Source organism: Tauraco erythrolophus, chromosome Z (genome assembly GCF_009769465.1).
Source record: "Tauraco erythrolophus isolate bTauEry1 chromosome Z, bTauEry1.pri, whole genome shotgun sequence".
Classification (NCBI taxonomy): Eukaryota; Metazoa; Chordata; class Aves; order Musophagiformes; family Musophagidae; genus Tauraco; species Tauraco erythrolophus.
This window is the reverse complement of record NC_141496.1, coordinates 51,169,347-51,184,633: the sequence shown is the minus strand read 5'-3', so window position 1 is coordinate 51,184,633 and position 15,287 is coordinate 51,169,347. Positions and strand designations below refer to the sequence as shown.

Sequence of the window (15,287 nt, the reverse complement as noted above, 5' to 3'; positions counted from 1 at the left end):
AGCAGCCAGGGGAGGGGCGGGTCAGGAACAGGCTGAGCTCTGCATTCCGCGTGGTGAGAGATTGTATGGTTGGTTCGTGTTGTTCTCGCGGTTGTACATATATGCACAATTACCCTTTTCTTTCCTTTTTCCTGGTATTGTTCTATTAAACTGCCCTTATCTCAACTCACTGGTTTCAGCCCTTGTGTCCCGATTTTCTCCTCTCATCCCACCGAGGGGAGGAGTGAGCAAGCGTGGTAGCTTAGCCACCGGCTGGACCAAACCACGGCAATAATCCACTTTAAATTGCAGTGTAACTTCAACAAATTACTACTGTTGTGTTTTATGTGTTTATCAGAAACAGCTCGTTCATGAGATTCCAAAGCTCTTGGCAAAGTTTTACATGTGAATCAATACTCTACCAGAGTCTAGCAAAAAAACCATGTTGGCCTGCATTGCTGGTGAAATCTATAATCAAAAGATAAAAATTATTGGGAAACTTTAATATCTAGTGAAGGCAAAAATTAAGGAATTAACCATTTCTGTGAACTGTATATGTTAACTCCAACTGCTTATCTCTTTTCTGGACTCATTCTTCAGAAGCTTGCGTGCAGTTGTCATTAAAGTCATCATGCTACCTTTTATGGTACGGAGAGTATACATTAATTATGGTTTAGCAGGTTTTTTACTTGTGTTTTGATGTGTGTGTCCCCAACTCTTACAGTATCAAGAAAAAGAACTTGCTGCAAAGTCTCTTTTCAAGCCTGTTTACCACCAGTGTCTTCAGATGGAGCTGTTGCCTTATCTTGCTATGTTAGCAAACCCAATGAGAAACCAAGGTAAGATCCGCGTAACTATTCCACTTAGACTTACTCTTTATATCAGTAAGCATAGTGATACACTTCTGTGACCCAAAATGTCAATACTATCTATTCTTTTGCCTAACTAAAAAAAAAACCACATATGGTATATGCATATATATATAGCTGGTACATAAATACGCTTCTAGTCACATAGCCAAGATTCAAGATCTCCCATAGGTTTGAAACACCGTCGAGAACATCTTTAAAACTGAAATAATTAAACAAGTATCTGTCTTGCCAGAAGTGAGGCATATGTCATGCTTCATAAATATGTAAGTCAGGGTCCTCGTGTTTCAGCATTTAAAATCCTTCTTCCCTTTTTTTACTGCATGGATTTCAGGTATATGTGTGTGTTGAATTTCATCATGTCATTGCCCTGCCGTTTAGTCGTAATACAGTCTTGGCATTGTTCTTCTGACAGCCCACGTCGTTACTAACATCCGTCTAACAGCATCATCAGCAAAGTCTCTAGTATCACCCTTCACCCCCTTTTTCACAAGGTTACATGTAGGAATGTACTGAATATCCCAGGTCCTAGCACTGATCTCGGTATTGGCAACTTTCCTCCCTTGCAGGAGTTAACTATTAACTCATACTCCCCGCTCCCATTTCCTAGCTGTTAGTTGTTTATCAGACTTTACTATTAAGTTTTTCTTTTAGGCTTAACGCTTCTTTTAAGGTTTAAGGTTTCTTTCTAAAGCCTTTAGGGAACTCTGTGAGAAGCCTTTAGGAAATCCTGTAGACTATATTAACTAGATCTTCATTGCTTACTGATCCCTTTAAAGTTACACCAACAGACTTGAAAGGCTTTAAAAAGCCTTTCCCAGATAAAGTAAACAAAACCAAAGTCTGTAGTGTATTTTAAAAAATTTGTGTAATATTAGGCGATCCAGTAGCAGGTGGTTGCTGTGTGTATGGTATGTAATACAAAAATAACTGTTCAGACAGTTGGGTCACCTGTGCTATGTTAATTATTTCTAATTAAAGGCTTTATGTCTTAACTAAGGCTTTACCATTAATTAATTTTGCAGGCTATGTAATAATAATTCTACACAATAAATACACGGACAGTGGGGGGTTTATTATTTTGTGGAAGCAATCTGTAAATATGTTATGGTAATTTGACAAACACTTCAAATACATGTAAACAGTTTTGGTATTCAAAATAATGCAAATATGTACAGGACCACTTAACTAAACACATGAATTATTTATTCCCCAGTGTCTTTAATTCTATGTGCATCGTGATCTACCCGATATGATGGTGGTGATTATTTTTCTCAGCTTAGATTGCTTTTATCCAAGATGTCGGGAAGCTACCACTGAAAAGCCATTTTGGGAGGTAAACTTGACATGTACTTTCTTTAAGAACACTTTCTTTCTTAGTGAATTAAGGAAAAGAATCCTTTCATACAAAAAAAAATTTTAGTTTACATCTGTAAATTGACATTTCCCCTCACAGCCTTAAAATTTTATATTTTGGCTCTTTTTTCAGTTCAAATCTCCTTAAGAATTACAATGTTCGTAGCAACATTTTAACTACAATCTTGTTTTTAGTCCTCACTTAGCTTTCTGTTCCATTGTATCAAATATTAGTTCTCTGACCTAGACATAGGTCTGTTTGTTCAGTGCAAGACCTGGATGGATAAAATTTTTGGTTTTGGAAACAAAAAGATTTAAGTGAGGATAAAATTGAACTGATAAAAGGGTGTGATGCTCTTTCTCTGTTTGTTGTGACACAAAACAATTTGGAACTGTGATAGAATGTTCTTTATATGGAGTGTTAGTAAGAGGTGTAATAAAGAAGGTATAGTGGGAAATTATCCTTCTTTCCTTTGGAACTACAAAAATATTTTAATGAGCGCTTCTTTGGAAATTAGATAGCAGCACTGTTTTTAATTTTGTGGAATTTTTGCCTGTTAGACTACTTAGAGTACAGCTTTGTTTAGAATGAAGTTTTTTATAAAACTGCAGCTACAGAAGTGCCTCTGTCTTACATGTTAAAACTCTGAAAAATTACTAGTTTTGTTCAGTTGCGAGACCGTAGTGCTCTACTTACAGACTGTATAGCACTGAGGAGGTGACACAGCATGGCATGCTGTACTGTGACTGCAGTGACCCTTCTGAACCATAAGGATCATTTGTACCTGTAGAGCTTCAGTTACATTTCTATAACCTTGATATCTCTGACATCAAAAAATGAGAAAGATACTTAATTGTGATGGTCTTTTCTAATACAGGATTGTGATCACAATTAACTGGAATGAGACTAACTTTTCTTTTTCTTAGCCAAGAGACAGAGTTTGTCAGGGCATCTAACGAAGTATGCCTTGTTTATCACTGTACTATTGCCATCAGAGTTTAATTATGAAATATTGGCCTGTAAAATTAACACCATATTACCCAAGAGCCAACTTGTTCCCTAACAGACGTATTAAATGCCATCTTAGTTGCTAGTCAGTCAGGAAGAAAGGAAGGTATCGCAAACAGGTGTGTTTCTTTGTGATCTCTCTAGTCTAAGCCAAAAGGTTTATAACTTTGCAAATTAATTGTAGGCTTTCTTATGCCATTAATTTTGTCTGCAGCATACATTTAAATACTAGTAAAATATTTGTGTCTGGATTAGTAATTTGAGTGTGTACCATTTCAAGATTTATCCAAAAGGAACTTCAGTGTGTTCTGTGGGTTCCAATGTAAGTTATGTAGTGTTGAGTTCTGGGCACAAATACTATAATGGGATGTCGTGGTTTAGGCCGATCTGGTAACTCAACTCCTCACAGCCACTCTCTCACTCCTTCCCCAGTGAAGCGGAGAGGAGAAAAAATATAATAAAAGGGCTGAGGGTCAAGACAAGAACAGAGAAGGAGCACCCACCAACCATGGTCCCGGGCAAAAAAGACTTGGATTGGGAATAAAGCAAAACAATTTATTAACGGTTACTTGAAAGGATAAAGACAAATAAAACCAGTTACTTGAGGCGATAAAAAGAAACAAAGCCAGATCTCAAAAACAACGCTTCCACCCCCTTTCCTTTTCTTCCCGGCTCTACCTTCTCCCCCAGCAGTGCACGGGGACAGGGAATGGGAGAGTGCAGGTCAGTTCATCCCATGTTGTTACTGCCGTTCCTTTTCTTAAAGGAGGAGGAGCCCTTATACCCTTTTTCTCTTGCTCCAGTGGATCCCCTACTTACAAGGAAAAACCCACAGACTTCTCCAGAGTTAGTCCTACCTGCAGGATGCAATCGTTCCCAATCAGATTGCTCCAGTGCAGGCTTTACCACAGTCTCGAATTCTTAGGGAGCTGTTGCCACTCACTCGGGCGTGGGTCATCCCACGGACTCTAGATGCCTCTCTACCTTGTCGTGCGTCCCATGCTCCATGACCGTCCTCAGGCTTAGGCATCTCTTCTCCAGCATGAACTCCTCCACGGGCTCTGAGTGGGTATCTGCTCCACCGAGTCTGTCGCGGCTGCAGGGACAACCTGGCTGCCATCTCACCACCGGCTGCAGGGGAAACTCAGCTCCAGCACACCTCGTCCCGTTCCCTCTGCACTGACCTGGTGTCGGTGTGGCCATTTCTCTCAGATCTCAGTTCTCTCTGGGTGAACTCGGCCCAACAGGCGCCCCCAATTTCCCCTGGCGGCTCCACCATAGCCATCTTCAGCGGGTGGTGCCAGCCCGGCATGGGCAGCCACCCGGCTGGGAGCCGGGGAGCAGGGACAGTGCCCTCCGCCCTTCCCTCCTTGCTCCTGGGCAAAGTGCACCTTTTCCAGTTCCTTTGTCCCGACTTAAATCGGGCAATTCGCAGAGGTGCCGATTGGCTCAACCCCAAGGGGGATGGGAGTCCAATCTGGTGGGCAGAACCGGGTGTGACCCAGTTCCAAAACCAGGGAATTCACAGGGAGCAAATCCCCTCTCCTGCCACCGGAACCCCTTTACATCAAACCATCACATTGGAAGATGTGCCCAGAGCCATAAAACATAGTACTGACAGTAGTGACGTAAGATGAGAATGTACAAGGCCTGAGTTAGTGGTGGTGAATAGAGGTTATTACTGCCGGACAAGTCGAGCATCAGTGAAGAGCAGAGACTTGAGTAGTGTGTGGGCAGCCATTTATACTGCAGTTTCTGTGCTGAGAGAGCAGGAAACATTTTTTCCCGCAGTAACTTACCACTGATATGATAATTTTACAGGTTAAAGTTTGAAACACTTACCAATACAGATCGTGGCATGCCAGAATTATTTCTTAGTTATGATTGGGACCCTCCTGATATGAATGCTATGGAGTTGGCTGTACAGGTGCAGAAAAGCAGAACGAATGAGAATGAATGGGATGGATTCCTTCATCTTTGCAGACAATGCAATGGAAACGTCAGGCTCTGCCTGCTGCAGCTCAAGCAATCATGGAGGAAGACGAATTAAAAATAGAGGAATAGAATAGTGACTGAATATAACAAAATATCAACCACTAACTCGTGAGAATACATTACCATGCTACAAAGACCTTTGCTAAAGATGGCATAGTCTGCACAAAAGTACTCCTTTAGCTATGTAGGTGGGCTAGAACACCAAGTCACCATCAAGATGAGCTTCCTCAGCTTCCCCTTAGGTTTGCAGGATCAGACCTAAGCTGAATACCAAATCATAAGCCATTCCCTGCCTGTTCTGAGCCATGAGAGTTACGCACAGAATAGAAAGAGACTGTAGGTAGGTGTTGTCACTCATTATATTTAACACATTTTTCTTTACTTTGCATTTGTACAGCATGTTTCTGGAGTCTGCATTTGATAAGTTGTCAGCATTTGAAGGCTTTTTTTATACCTTCAAAAAATTGCTGTTTGGAAGTTTGAACCTTCTGAAAGAAGAAACAGTAGTGTATATGTAAAAAGTGTGGTATCTCATACTGATTATGTGGATAAAACTCCTGCTGTTCCAATGCCGTTTTGTACTCTGCCATAGACTATGTGAACATAAAATACAAATAAAGCATAAATAAAACATATATCAAATATAAATAAAATACAAATATCAAATATAAATAAAATACAAATAAAACGTAAATAAATCATATATAAAATATAAATAAAATCCAAACAAAACATAAATATAAATTGAATACGTGTTATATGGCAGATTATTATGGACTCCATTTTTGAAAACAATTCCATAACTGGAATCAGAGGGAAAATTTAGCAGTCGAGCAGAGGTCCTCGCGCACTCCGCATTGGTCAATGGCGTGGCATGCCGGTTTTCTCCGTAACCTGCAGCTGTGCTGGGGGAAGGAACGACCCCGCGTTTGGTAACCGACACGGGAAAAGGGGGTTTCGTTTGTCCGAGCAGAGTGCACAGCTCCTCGGAGTTTCGGTGTAAGCGGGGCGGCTCCAGGCCCGTCCCACCCGTGAGTCACCATCCCGGCCGATACTGCCGCGCCCCCGCCCCACCGCCGCCCGGTGCAGCGGGCGGGAAGGCGGCCGCTCCCCCCGCGCCGACTCGCCGCGCTCCGCCGGCCGGAAGCTGCCTCTTCCCCGGGCGGGCCAGGGCCGCTCGGCCGCCGCAGGTGAGGCCGCCTGGGCGGGGCGGCGCAGCGCAGGTGCCGGTGCCGCGGGCGGCCGGGCGGGGAGCGGGGCCGGGCGCGGCGCGGAGCGGAGCGCCGGGTGCTCCCGGGCTGAGTCCCCCAGGCGCTCTCCGGCGGGATCGTTCCTTTTCCTCCGCCCGGCGCCGGCCGCCCTTTGGACTCCGCGGCCGCCTCCTCCCGTCGGGTGAATGCGCGGCGGCCGAGCGGGGCCGGGGAGCGCCTGACGCCGGCTGAGCGCCAGCCATGTCGAGGAGCGCCAGCTCGGAGGGCGGGCGGCCCGGCAGGTCCCTGCTGCCCCGCGGCGCCGGCCCGGGCACCCCGCTGCCGCGGGACGCGCAGCCGGCCGCCGCCGCGCCCTTGCCGCCGCCCCCGCTCCCCCTGCAGCCCCCCTTCGGCCCCGACGCCTACCCCGGGGCGGGCAGCCCCGGCCCGGCCGAGCTGAAGCCGGTCCGGCGGTTCATCCCGGACTCGTGGAAGAACTTCTTCAAAGGGAGACGCAACAACGGCTCCAGCTGGGACAGCACGGCCTCCGACATCAGGTACGTCTCGGATGGAGTCGAGTGCTCGCCGCCGTCCTCCCCGGCCCCTCGGCAGCCGGAGCCCAAGTCGGTGCCCGGCTCCTACAAGGATCCTTACGGGGGATCGGGCGGGAGCTACAACTCGCGGAAGGAGACGGAAGCCATGCTGCCCGGGGACACCTTGGGCTCGCTGGAGGACCGCGCTGCCAGCGGCCAGACGTACAGCGAGCGGGTGGAAGCCTACAACCAGCGGTACGCCTACATGAAGTCCTGGGCTGGCCTGCTCCGGATCCTCGGCGTGGCCGAGCTGCTGCTGGGCGCCGCCGTCTTCGCCTGCGTCACGGCCTACGTGCACAAGGATAACGAGTGGTACAACATGTTCGGGTACTCGCAGCCCTACGGCTACGGGGCCGGCAGCACCTACGGAGGCTACTCCTACAGCGGACCCAAAACGCCCTTCATCCTGGTGGTGGCGGGAATGGCGTGGATAGTCACGATAGTGCTGCTGGTGCTGGGCATGTCGATGTACTACCGGACTATCCTCCTCGATTCCAACTGGTGGCCTCTGACCGAGTTCGGGATTAACGTGGCCTTGTTCTTTCTGTACATGTCGGCTGCCGTAGTGTACGTGAACGACACCAACCGAGGTGGGCTCTGCTATTACCAGCTGTTTAAGACGCCGATAAATGCATCTTTTTGCCGCGTAGAGGGAGGTCAGACGGCAGCAATCATCTTCTTGTTCGTCACAGTGGTCATCTATCTGATTAGTGCGGTGGTTTCTCTAAAGTTGTGGCGGCATGAAGGCGCCAGGAGGCACAGGGAGTTAATGGAACGGGAGGTAAGACGTTTTAGATCTACTGGGTACGGTGTGATGAGGTGCAGTTGTAAGATCTTCCCATGCTGTAGGTGGAGTCACATCAGGTCTCTCCTCAGCAGCAGGTCCGCAGCCTTTGAGGACGAACTTTCACCAGTCTTAACAATACTTAAGATCGCCAAGTGAAAGGCTTTTTTAAGATGTGTGATCCAAATTGGACTTTTTTTTTTAATTCACTTCGGTAAGGAGCTGCCTGTGTTCTCTTCGTAACACTCAGCCCTCTTCCTGCATCAGCTGATGAACTACTTCCTGGTGTGTATTTTCCAAACAAAGGAAGAATCCAACAATGTGCCTGTTCAGCTGTTCGGCGGGTTAGGCTTAAAGCCACCTAGCATTTATTTGGAGACTCCGCTTTCAGCACGTTAAGTGCTAGGGTGAATGACCATAAGAACGTGAAGTATTTATTTTTATTTTACAAGCAAAACTCCAAGTTACTTCTTTATGTGTTTTCAGTTTTCCTTACAATAGGTGTTGGAAAATAATAATAATAATAATAACAACAACAGAGTTGGCGAGATTTTAATCAGCTTCATCCTTTTCACGTGAAGTATTTTGCATTGCTGCTGACCGTGCCCTCACTAGAAGCATTCAGTAGTCACCTGGTTAATGATTAAACTATAATAGTAAAGACTTGCCACTGTCAACTAGAGGATTCAAAGTCATTTGTGTAAAAACTCTTTCACGTGAAAACACCACCAAAAAAAACTTTAAAGAAGTTAGTCAAACTTAATATAGCATAAAAATTAAGGTATACGAAGCCTACATAAGTTTAACCTAAGGAGTTAATCATTTAAGTGATTTTAGAAGGAGAGAGCAAGTTTAAAAGTTTCATCTCCTCTGCTTTGTGGCTGCAGACTGATTTCCACCATTTGCATTTAACACTGGTTTCCATTCCACCGTCTTGCATAAAACTGAGACTCCCCTTTTGAAAAGTACATTGCAACTCTTTGATAAAAGTTTTTTAACCAACTTTTAGTACGTCCTGCAAGGATGAGGTGATTGCTGGAATTATACGGAAGGTGTTCAGTCACCCTTCCCTGTCACTATCCATGTTCTTTTATTCCAGTAGCTTAGTAATTTCTAAAGGGAGTACTCTTGTAATACAGGTTAAGCTCTGGAGAGTGCTGTGCAAAGAGGCTGCTGGTTGAGCTACCTGTTAGTGCACTGTTGTGTTTTCTAGGCAATGAATTAGGCTGCAGAGTGTCAGGCTGCATGTGAAATAATGTAGGAGACTGGGAAGTGGATGGAGTGTTTCCTGCAAGCTGTTCCTTGCAGCTGCGCTCTGGGAGATCCTGTCGTTGTTCTGGGCTTTGGGGGATTGTTTTCGTCCCACCGTTCTTAAACAGTCTTTAGATTAATTGATCTGAAAATTTTCCTTTTGCTAAATTTCTTCATGCCTAAATATAAATGTAAATGTAATTCTCTGTACAGCATGATTTTGAAAAAGTTCAGATTTATAAGAGTCTATGCTTTTGCATACTATTTTTTCTGAAAATAAAACTTACAGTTCTTTCAATTTTTTGACAGATGAAAACACAGTCCTCGTTTCTAGAAAAGAAGGTAGGAAATAGGCATTTATTTTTCTGTTTACTGAAAATACTGTTTACTGGTATTTCGAAATGGTTGTCCTTTTGGCTTTTTTGATTGACCTATCTATTTATTTACTTATTTGGCTTGGAAGAGATTAGGTTTAATTCTTTAATGCAGGACAACGTTCTCCTACCTAGAAGATTTGGAAGAAGCTTGTAAAGAGGTTACTGCTAGTTAGGCTGGGTTATAAAATTTACTGTAAATACCAAATCTGATGACTGCCTCTGTACGCGTTCTTACATTCTTTCATGAAGTGACAAGTTCTGTAGTGTCCATCACAGAGTTTGGCAGACATGGCTGTAACAGCAGGTCATCTTTCCTCCCGGCTGTCTGCTTAGTTTGGAGGAGAAGCTGTGGAAGCGCAGTGGCAGGTGCTGATCTGTGAGTTGAGCTTATTCCTGTGTCCCAGAGACTGCTCCAAAGACCTCCTTGTGTCGTGGTTTTGGACTGAGGGTCGAGACGAGAACCGAGAGGGAGCACCCACCAACCATGGTCCCAAGCAAAACATGACTCAGGCTTTCTTCTTAAAACAATTTATTAACAGTTACTTAACAAGAGACACAAGGGAACAAAACGGGTTACTTGAGAAAGAGAAAACAAGGCCAGATCTTAAACACAACAACCTCCCCACCCCCCTTTCCTTTTGTTCCTGGCTCTACCTCCCCCCCAGCGGCACAGGGGGACAGGGAATGGGGAGTGCAGGTCAGTTCATCCATGTTGTTACTGCCGCTCCTTTCTTAAAGGAGGAGGAGTCCTTACAACATTTTTCCCTTGATTCAGTGGATCCCCTACTCACGAGGAAAAAATCCCCAAGCTTTTCCAGCGTAAGTGCAGTCCTTCCCCATGGATTGCACCACTTCGGGCTTTACCAGTCTCGGCCTCTTAGGGAGCTGCTGCCACTCGCGTCGGCGTGGGTCGTCCCACGGACTCCAAATGCCTCCACGACCTCGTCGTGCATTCCATGCCCATTATTAACAGTACCTCGTCGTGCATCCCCTGCTCCACGACCTCTCCTGGGCTCAGGCATCTCTTCCCCGACGTGGGTTTCTCCACGGGCCACGAGTGGGTCTCCGCTTCGCCGGGTACACCCTGGCTGCAGGGGGCCGGCTGCCCTCTTCACACCGATTGCAAGGGAAACCTCAGCTCCAGTACCCCTCCTCCTGCTCCATCTTGACTGACCTGGTCGTTGTGGTTGTTTTCTCTTAGATCTTAATCCTCTCTGGGGGAGCTCGGCCCGGCGGGCACCTCAGGAACGGGGTGCTTCCCGAGTCGCCCGAGCAGCCGCCCGGCCGGGAGCGAGGGCAGTGCCCTCCTCCCCTCTTGTCGTTCCTGGGCAAAAGACCGCAAAAAGCCCGCCCCTCCCATCCCTTTGTCTCAACTTAAATAGGGCAATCCGCAGAGGCGCCGATTTGGCTCAACCCCCCGGAGGGGGATGGGACCCAGGTCTGGTGGTCGGGGAGCAAATCCCTTCCCCTGCCACCAGAACACCCCCCCACACACATCAAACTATCACACCCTGCCAGTTTGGAAGTATCAGCAACTTTGACGCTTGTGCTGCAGAAAGGTGCGGTTGCATACGCTACAAAGATTGTGTAGGATCTTAACAGCAGAGGCTGATGATTCCCAGAGGATTTATGGTGCTTTTATTTCAGTCTTAAATGCCTCCTGTTAGATACTGTGAATCTCCTGCCACAGTTTTCTCTGTCGCTTCAGTACTGGATCACCTTTTTTAATATGTTCCAACAAGACTCCGTGCACTTTTATTTCCGGATCAAGGGATAAATTGCAAGGTATGCAATAGGAAACAAGGGGAAAAGAGAACTCCAGGGAACTGAGTGATTCCTGTTCATTCACAAATTAGATGGATATCCAAGGAAACTTCCATGAATTATTTTTTTAAGACATACAAGACAAATCTTTCCAAACTCCAAGAAGCATTTGTCTGTCACTGGTACTGGTGTTAGGAAAAAATGAAGATGGGTACTGTGTGAGAAACATTACTGTAATGCTTTACTAATTTTCTAATTACAATAAGGGTTGTAGGGAATATCTGTGATTTGCTTCTGATGCTTCTGTGATTTGCTTCCCAACTCATATATATATATATGAGTTGAGTGTTTTGTGGTTTATATATATTGCATTTGAAGTATAACTGACTTCATTAAGAACTTTTTTTTTTTTAACAGTATGAAAGTGATGACAGACCAAGAGAAGAAGAGGTCACTTACAGGCAACTTAAATCAGTGGAAAGAAAACCAGAACTACTTAATGGTCATATACCTGCAGGCCACATTCCTAAACCTATAGTGATGCCAGACTACTTAGCGTAAGTGACTTGACTTTGATAAACAAGCTTAATGGAGAATACTTGGATGATGTTTTTCACTCAGCATTGCTCATATATATACTCGTGGTTTCTCTGCTGTGCATTTGTTATGGGAACTCATAATTTTTTATTAAGTTCATGTGAAAAATAGAGAGAATGGGGGCTGGTATCAATAGTATAGAACCAGTAATATAAATAAAGAATCTTAAGTTTAAAAAAAACACCCAAACCTCAAATGTTAAAGCAGAATTTTATAATCTAGCAAGTACAATAACTGCCAAAGGAACAGAAGTCCGCCACACAGACAACTTAGAAAAAAAAAAAATCTTAGGAAAATACTTGTCTTTTTAGCCCCTGAAATTTGACTACTCTTGTACTTTCTAAGTGCTAAATCTGTAACATGCTCCCTTTGAAAGGGTAGGCCTTTCCATGGTGAAGTATGAGATCATAAATTAATTTTTATGCTATTTGCTGTAGACTAGGGCACAAACTGAAACACAGGAGGTTCCACCTGATTATTAGGAAAATCTTTTTCACCATGGGGCTAGCATAGGTTGTTCAGAGAGGTGGTGGAGTTTCCATCCTTGGAGATATTCAGAAGCCATCTGGACACAGTCCTGGGCAGCCTGGTCTAGGTGGCCCTGCTCGAGCAGGGGGATTAGACCAGGTAACCTCCAGAGATCCTTTCCAACCTCAACCATTCTGTCATTCTGTGATTTCAATGCTTTACATTCAGCAGGTTATGAAATTAGCAAACACTACAGAAATATATACTATCAAGGTGAAGGGTCCATGTGTTTGTTGAAATCCTATCTCTAAAATTAGCCTTTGAAATTTTTTTTTAAGGAAATACCCAGCGATTCAAACAAATGAAATGCGAGACCGATACAAAGCAGTATTCAATGACCAGTTTGCTGAGTATAAAGAACTGTCTGTGGAAGTTCATGCTGTATTAAAAAAGTTTGATGAGCTGGATGCATTGATGAGGCAGCTTCCTCACCATCCAGAAAGCATATATGTAAGTACCTGTGAAATGGGCTTATGGAAGACAGGCGTGGTATTAGGCAGTTTCTGATTGTCTTTAGCTAGGGCACAATGTCTTGTCATGCTGGCATTGACTTGGTGGGAGAGAAAGTTTCCCCAAATATGTTCTTTCTTGTTTGGTCATCAGTCAAGGATACCAAGTTGCAGTTAAGTTGTATACGTATTTTCCTGGTTTGTTTTTGTTTTGTGTTTTTTTTTCACGCTAGTAGCTTTCAAGTTTGAGTGAGTTACAGTTTATGTACCTCCACTATGTGTCAAGTACAAGATTTACAACTAAAATGTTACAACTAGAATGGATTGTTCAAGTAAGAATTTTACTTCTCACAAGTATTTTGTAGAATTTACATGAAGATACGGAGGATAAAGTGTTTAAAAATGCGTGGTCTCTCTCATTAGGAACAGGAAAGGATATCAAAAGTTCTGCAAGAGTACAAGAAGAAGAAAAATGTAAGTGTTTTCAGCTTTACATTGCTAGTGAATCTAATGAGTAGCAAAGAGAGTGTGGGTAGCAAACATGTCTGACACTAGATACAATTCGCTAGCTCAAGGTATCCATAGCACTACAGGACTTTGTGTATTTTTTGTTTTAAAACTTTGGCAAAGTTAGGACACAACCCACTCCACTCACGCCAACAACCTGTTTTGAGAATAATGATTTTATTAGCCAGAAAAGAAAACCCAACAGTTAAGCGTTTTCATGTTCTGGGAGTACGTCTCATCTCTTAGCGTTCTGCATTCAGAAGACTGATTATTTTTCTGGGATTCAGTTAATTTATATTCACTCACTGACACAGCCAACAGATAAGTTAACAACAGAAAACATAGTCTTACCCTTGAAAAGAAGTTTTCTATTTTCTTTGTGGCATGGAACTTAAACTCTCAGAAAGTCATTTTCAATGTAATCAGAGGTTTCACTTCGTCATTTTCAAATGCAGGCAGTAAATGTGTACCTGTGTTCCATTAAAAACGTAATACATTACAAGTACTTTTTTTTTTTTTTCCCCATGGAATTTGAATTTTGTGCCCATGTTAGTTAAATTTCATTGCTTTTGGAGGGGGGCAGGATTTCTTAGACATACCACAACACACCTATAGAATCTAAAATATGTAGCAGGATGTCATTTATATTTGCAGATTTCTGTTTAAAAACTGCTCTGTTTACTAAGTAACTAGAGCATGTAAAAGCAGAATCTCTTTTTCCAGCCTTTCATGAAGGAAAGGGAAGCAGAAAATAAGAAACTGTGGCCAGGGAAAAAGAGGGTGATTTTGCAAAAGATTTATATGCTGTCCTTAATCAAGAACATAATTGATAATAGACTATTCTTGGAAGAGTCTGAAAGTGTAATATATTGATTAATATATTGATGTAAAGGTTTTTGTATTTTCGGCAGGATCCTGCATTTCTGGAGAAAAAGGAGCGTTGTGACTACCTAAAGAATAAGCTTTCTCACATAAAACAACGAATTCAGGACTATGACAAAGTTATGAATTGGAATGTAGAAACTTAGCTATGCCTTCACTTTGTGGATGCTATCTTCAATTTTTTAAATCGATATGCATATTTTAAGCTATTTATTTACTCTCAGAACAGTACACCTATGGGGATTGCTTAATCACTTTGTCGGTTGTTTAGATGTCATATGTTACTGATAGGTTTTGTATGCAGATCCAATTTTAAATCAATGTAATGAAGTTACCAGTTAAGTTTAGAAGACCTGTGCTACCATTCTGCTTTTACTAGGCAGAACACAGCCTGGCCTCTAAAATATGAATACTTTATTTGAAAATACCGTATTTGCAAACTTGCAAAGCTCACCAGAGAAAGCAGTTCTAAATACCATGTCAAAAGTTTGTGCAGAAATGCCATTAACAATTTCAAATTTTATTTATAGGCGACATCTTAATGATGTCACAAAGAACTGAGCTGTTCTTTTTGATTGGGGTTTGGTGGAGTGCTTAATCATATTGAATAATTTTGGCAAGTCCAAAATTAGTTTAATAACAATTTTTGTATTGTATTTCCAAATGCTCTGCTGTATGTCAGAAATTATATATATGGAATTGCACTCAACAAGAGATGCAAAATAACTTCCTCTTTAAACAACGGGGGGAAGGGGTGTAGTTTGGTTTTATTTTTTTTTAAATCCTCTCATTAGACGTGATGCAACAAATTTATACATGACCTTAAAGGAACAGAGGCACAGGATGAGACTCATGTTCCAGTAGTGTTGCTACAGGCCAGTATGCTCCGCATACCTTTTCTGGGTCATCTTAGTAGGAATCCGTGGGTTTAAAGATAGAACACTTTATTATTCATCGGCAAGTAACGAGACTTTTTATCTAGGCAGCAGCTATTTGTGAACTTGGCGTTCAGGGAGTAAGTACAGCAAAATTAATTCTTATTCAAAGTATAAATTATTAGTATCCTTTATAAGGCCAGGTAAAATGTTTAATTAGACAGGCTTTCCAGTGCTTATCTGCATAAATTCAATATACATTTTTATATTTTACTTGGGGAT

General features: G+C 43.3%; 1 protein-coding gene across 1 annotated transcript; it reads left to right on the top strand.

Moving 5' to 3' along the window:
- Positions 1-6,659: 6,659 nt before the first annotated feature.
- Positions 6,660-14,276, top strand: MARVELD2 (MARVEL domain containing 2). The gene is made up of 6 exons (XM_086629606.1): positions 6,660-7,772; positions 9,336-9,368; positions 11,585-11,724; positions 12,571-12,742; positions 13,165-13,215; positions 14,160-14,276. The coding sequence occupies exons 1-6, from the start codon at positions 6,660-6,662 to the stop codon at positions 14,274-14,276; spliced, it is 1,626 nt and encodes a 541-aa protein (XP_086485732.1).
- Positions 14,277-15,287: the final 1,011 nt, after the last annotated feature.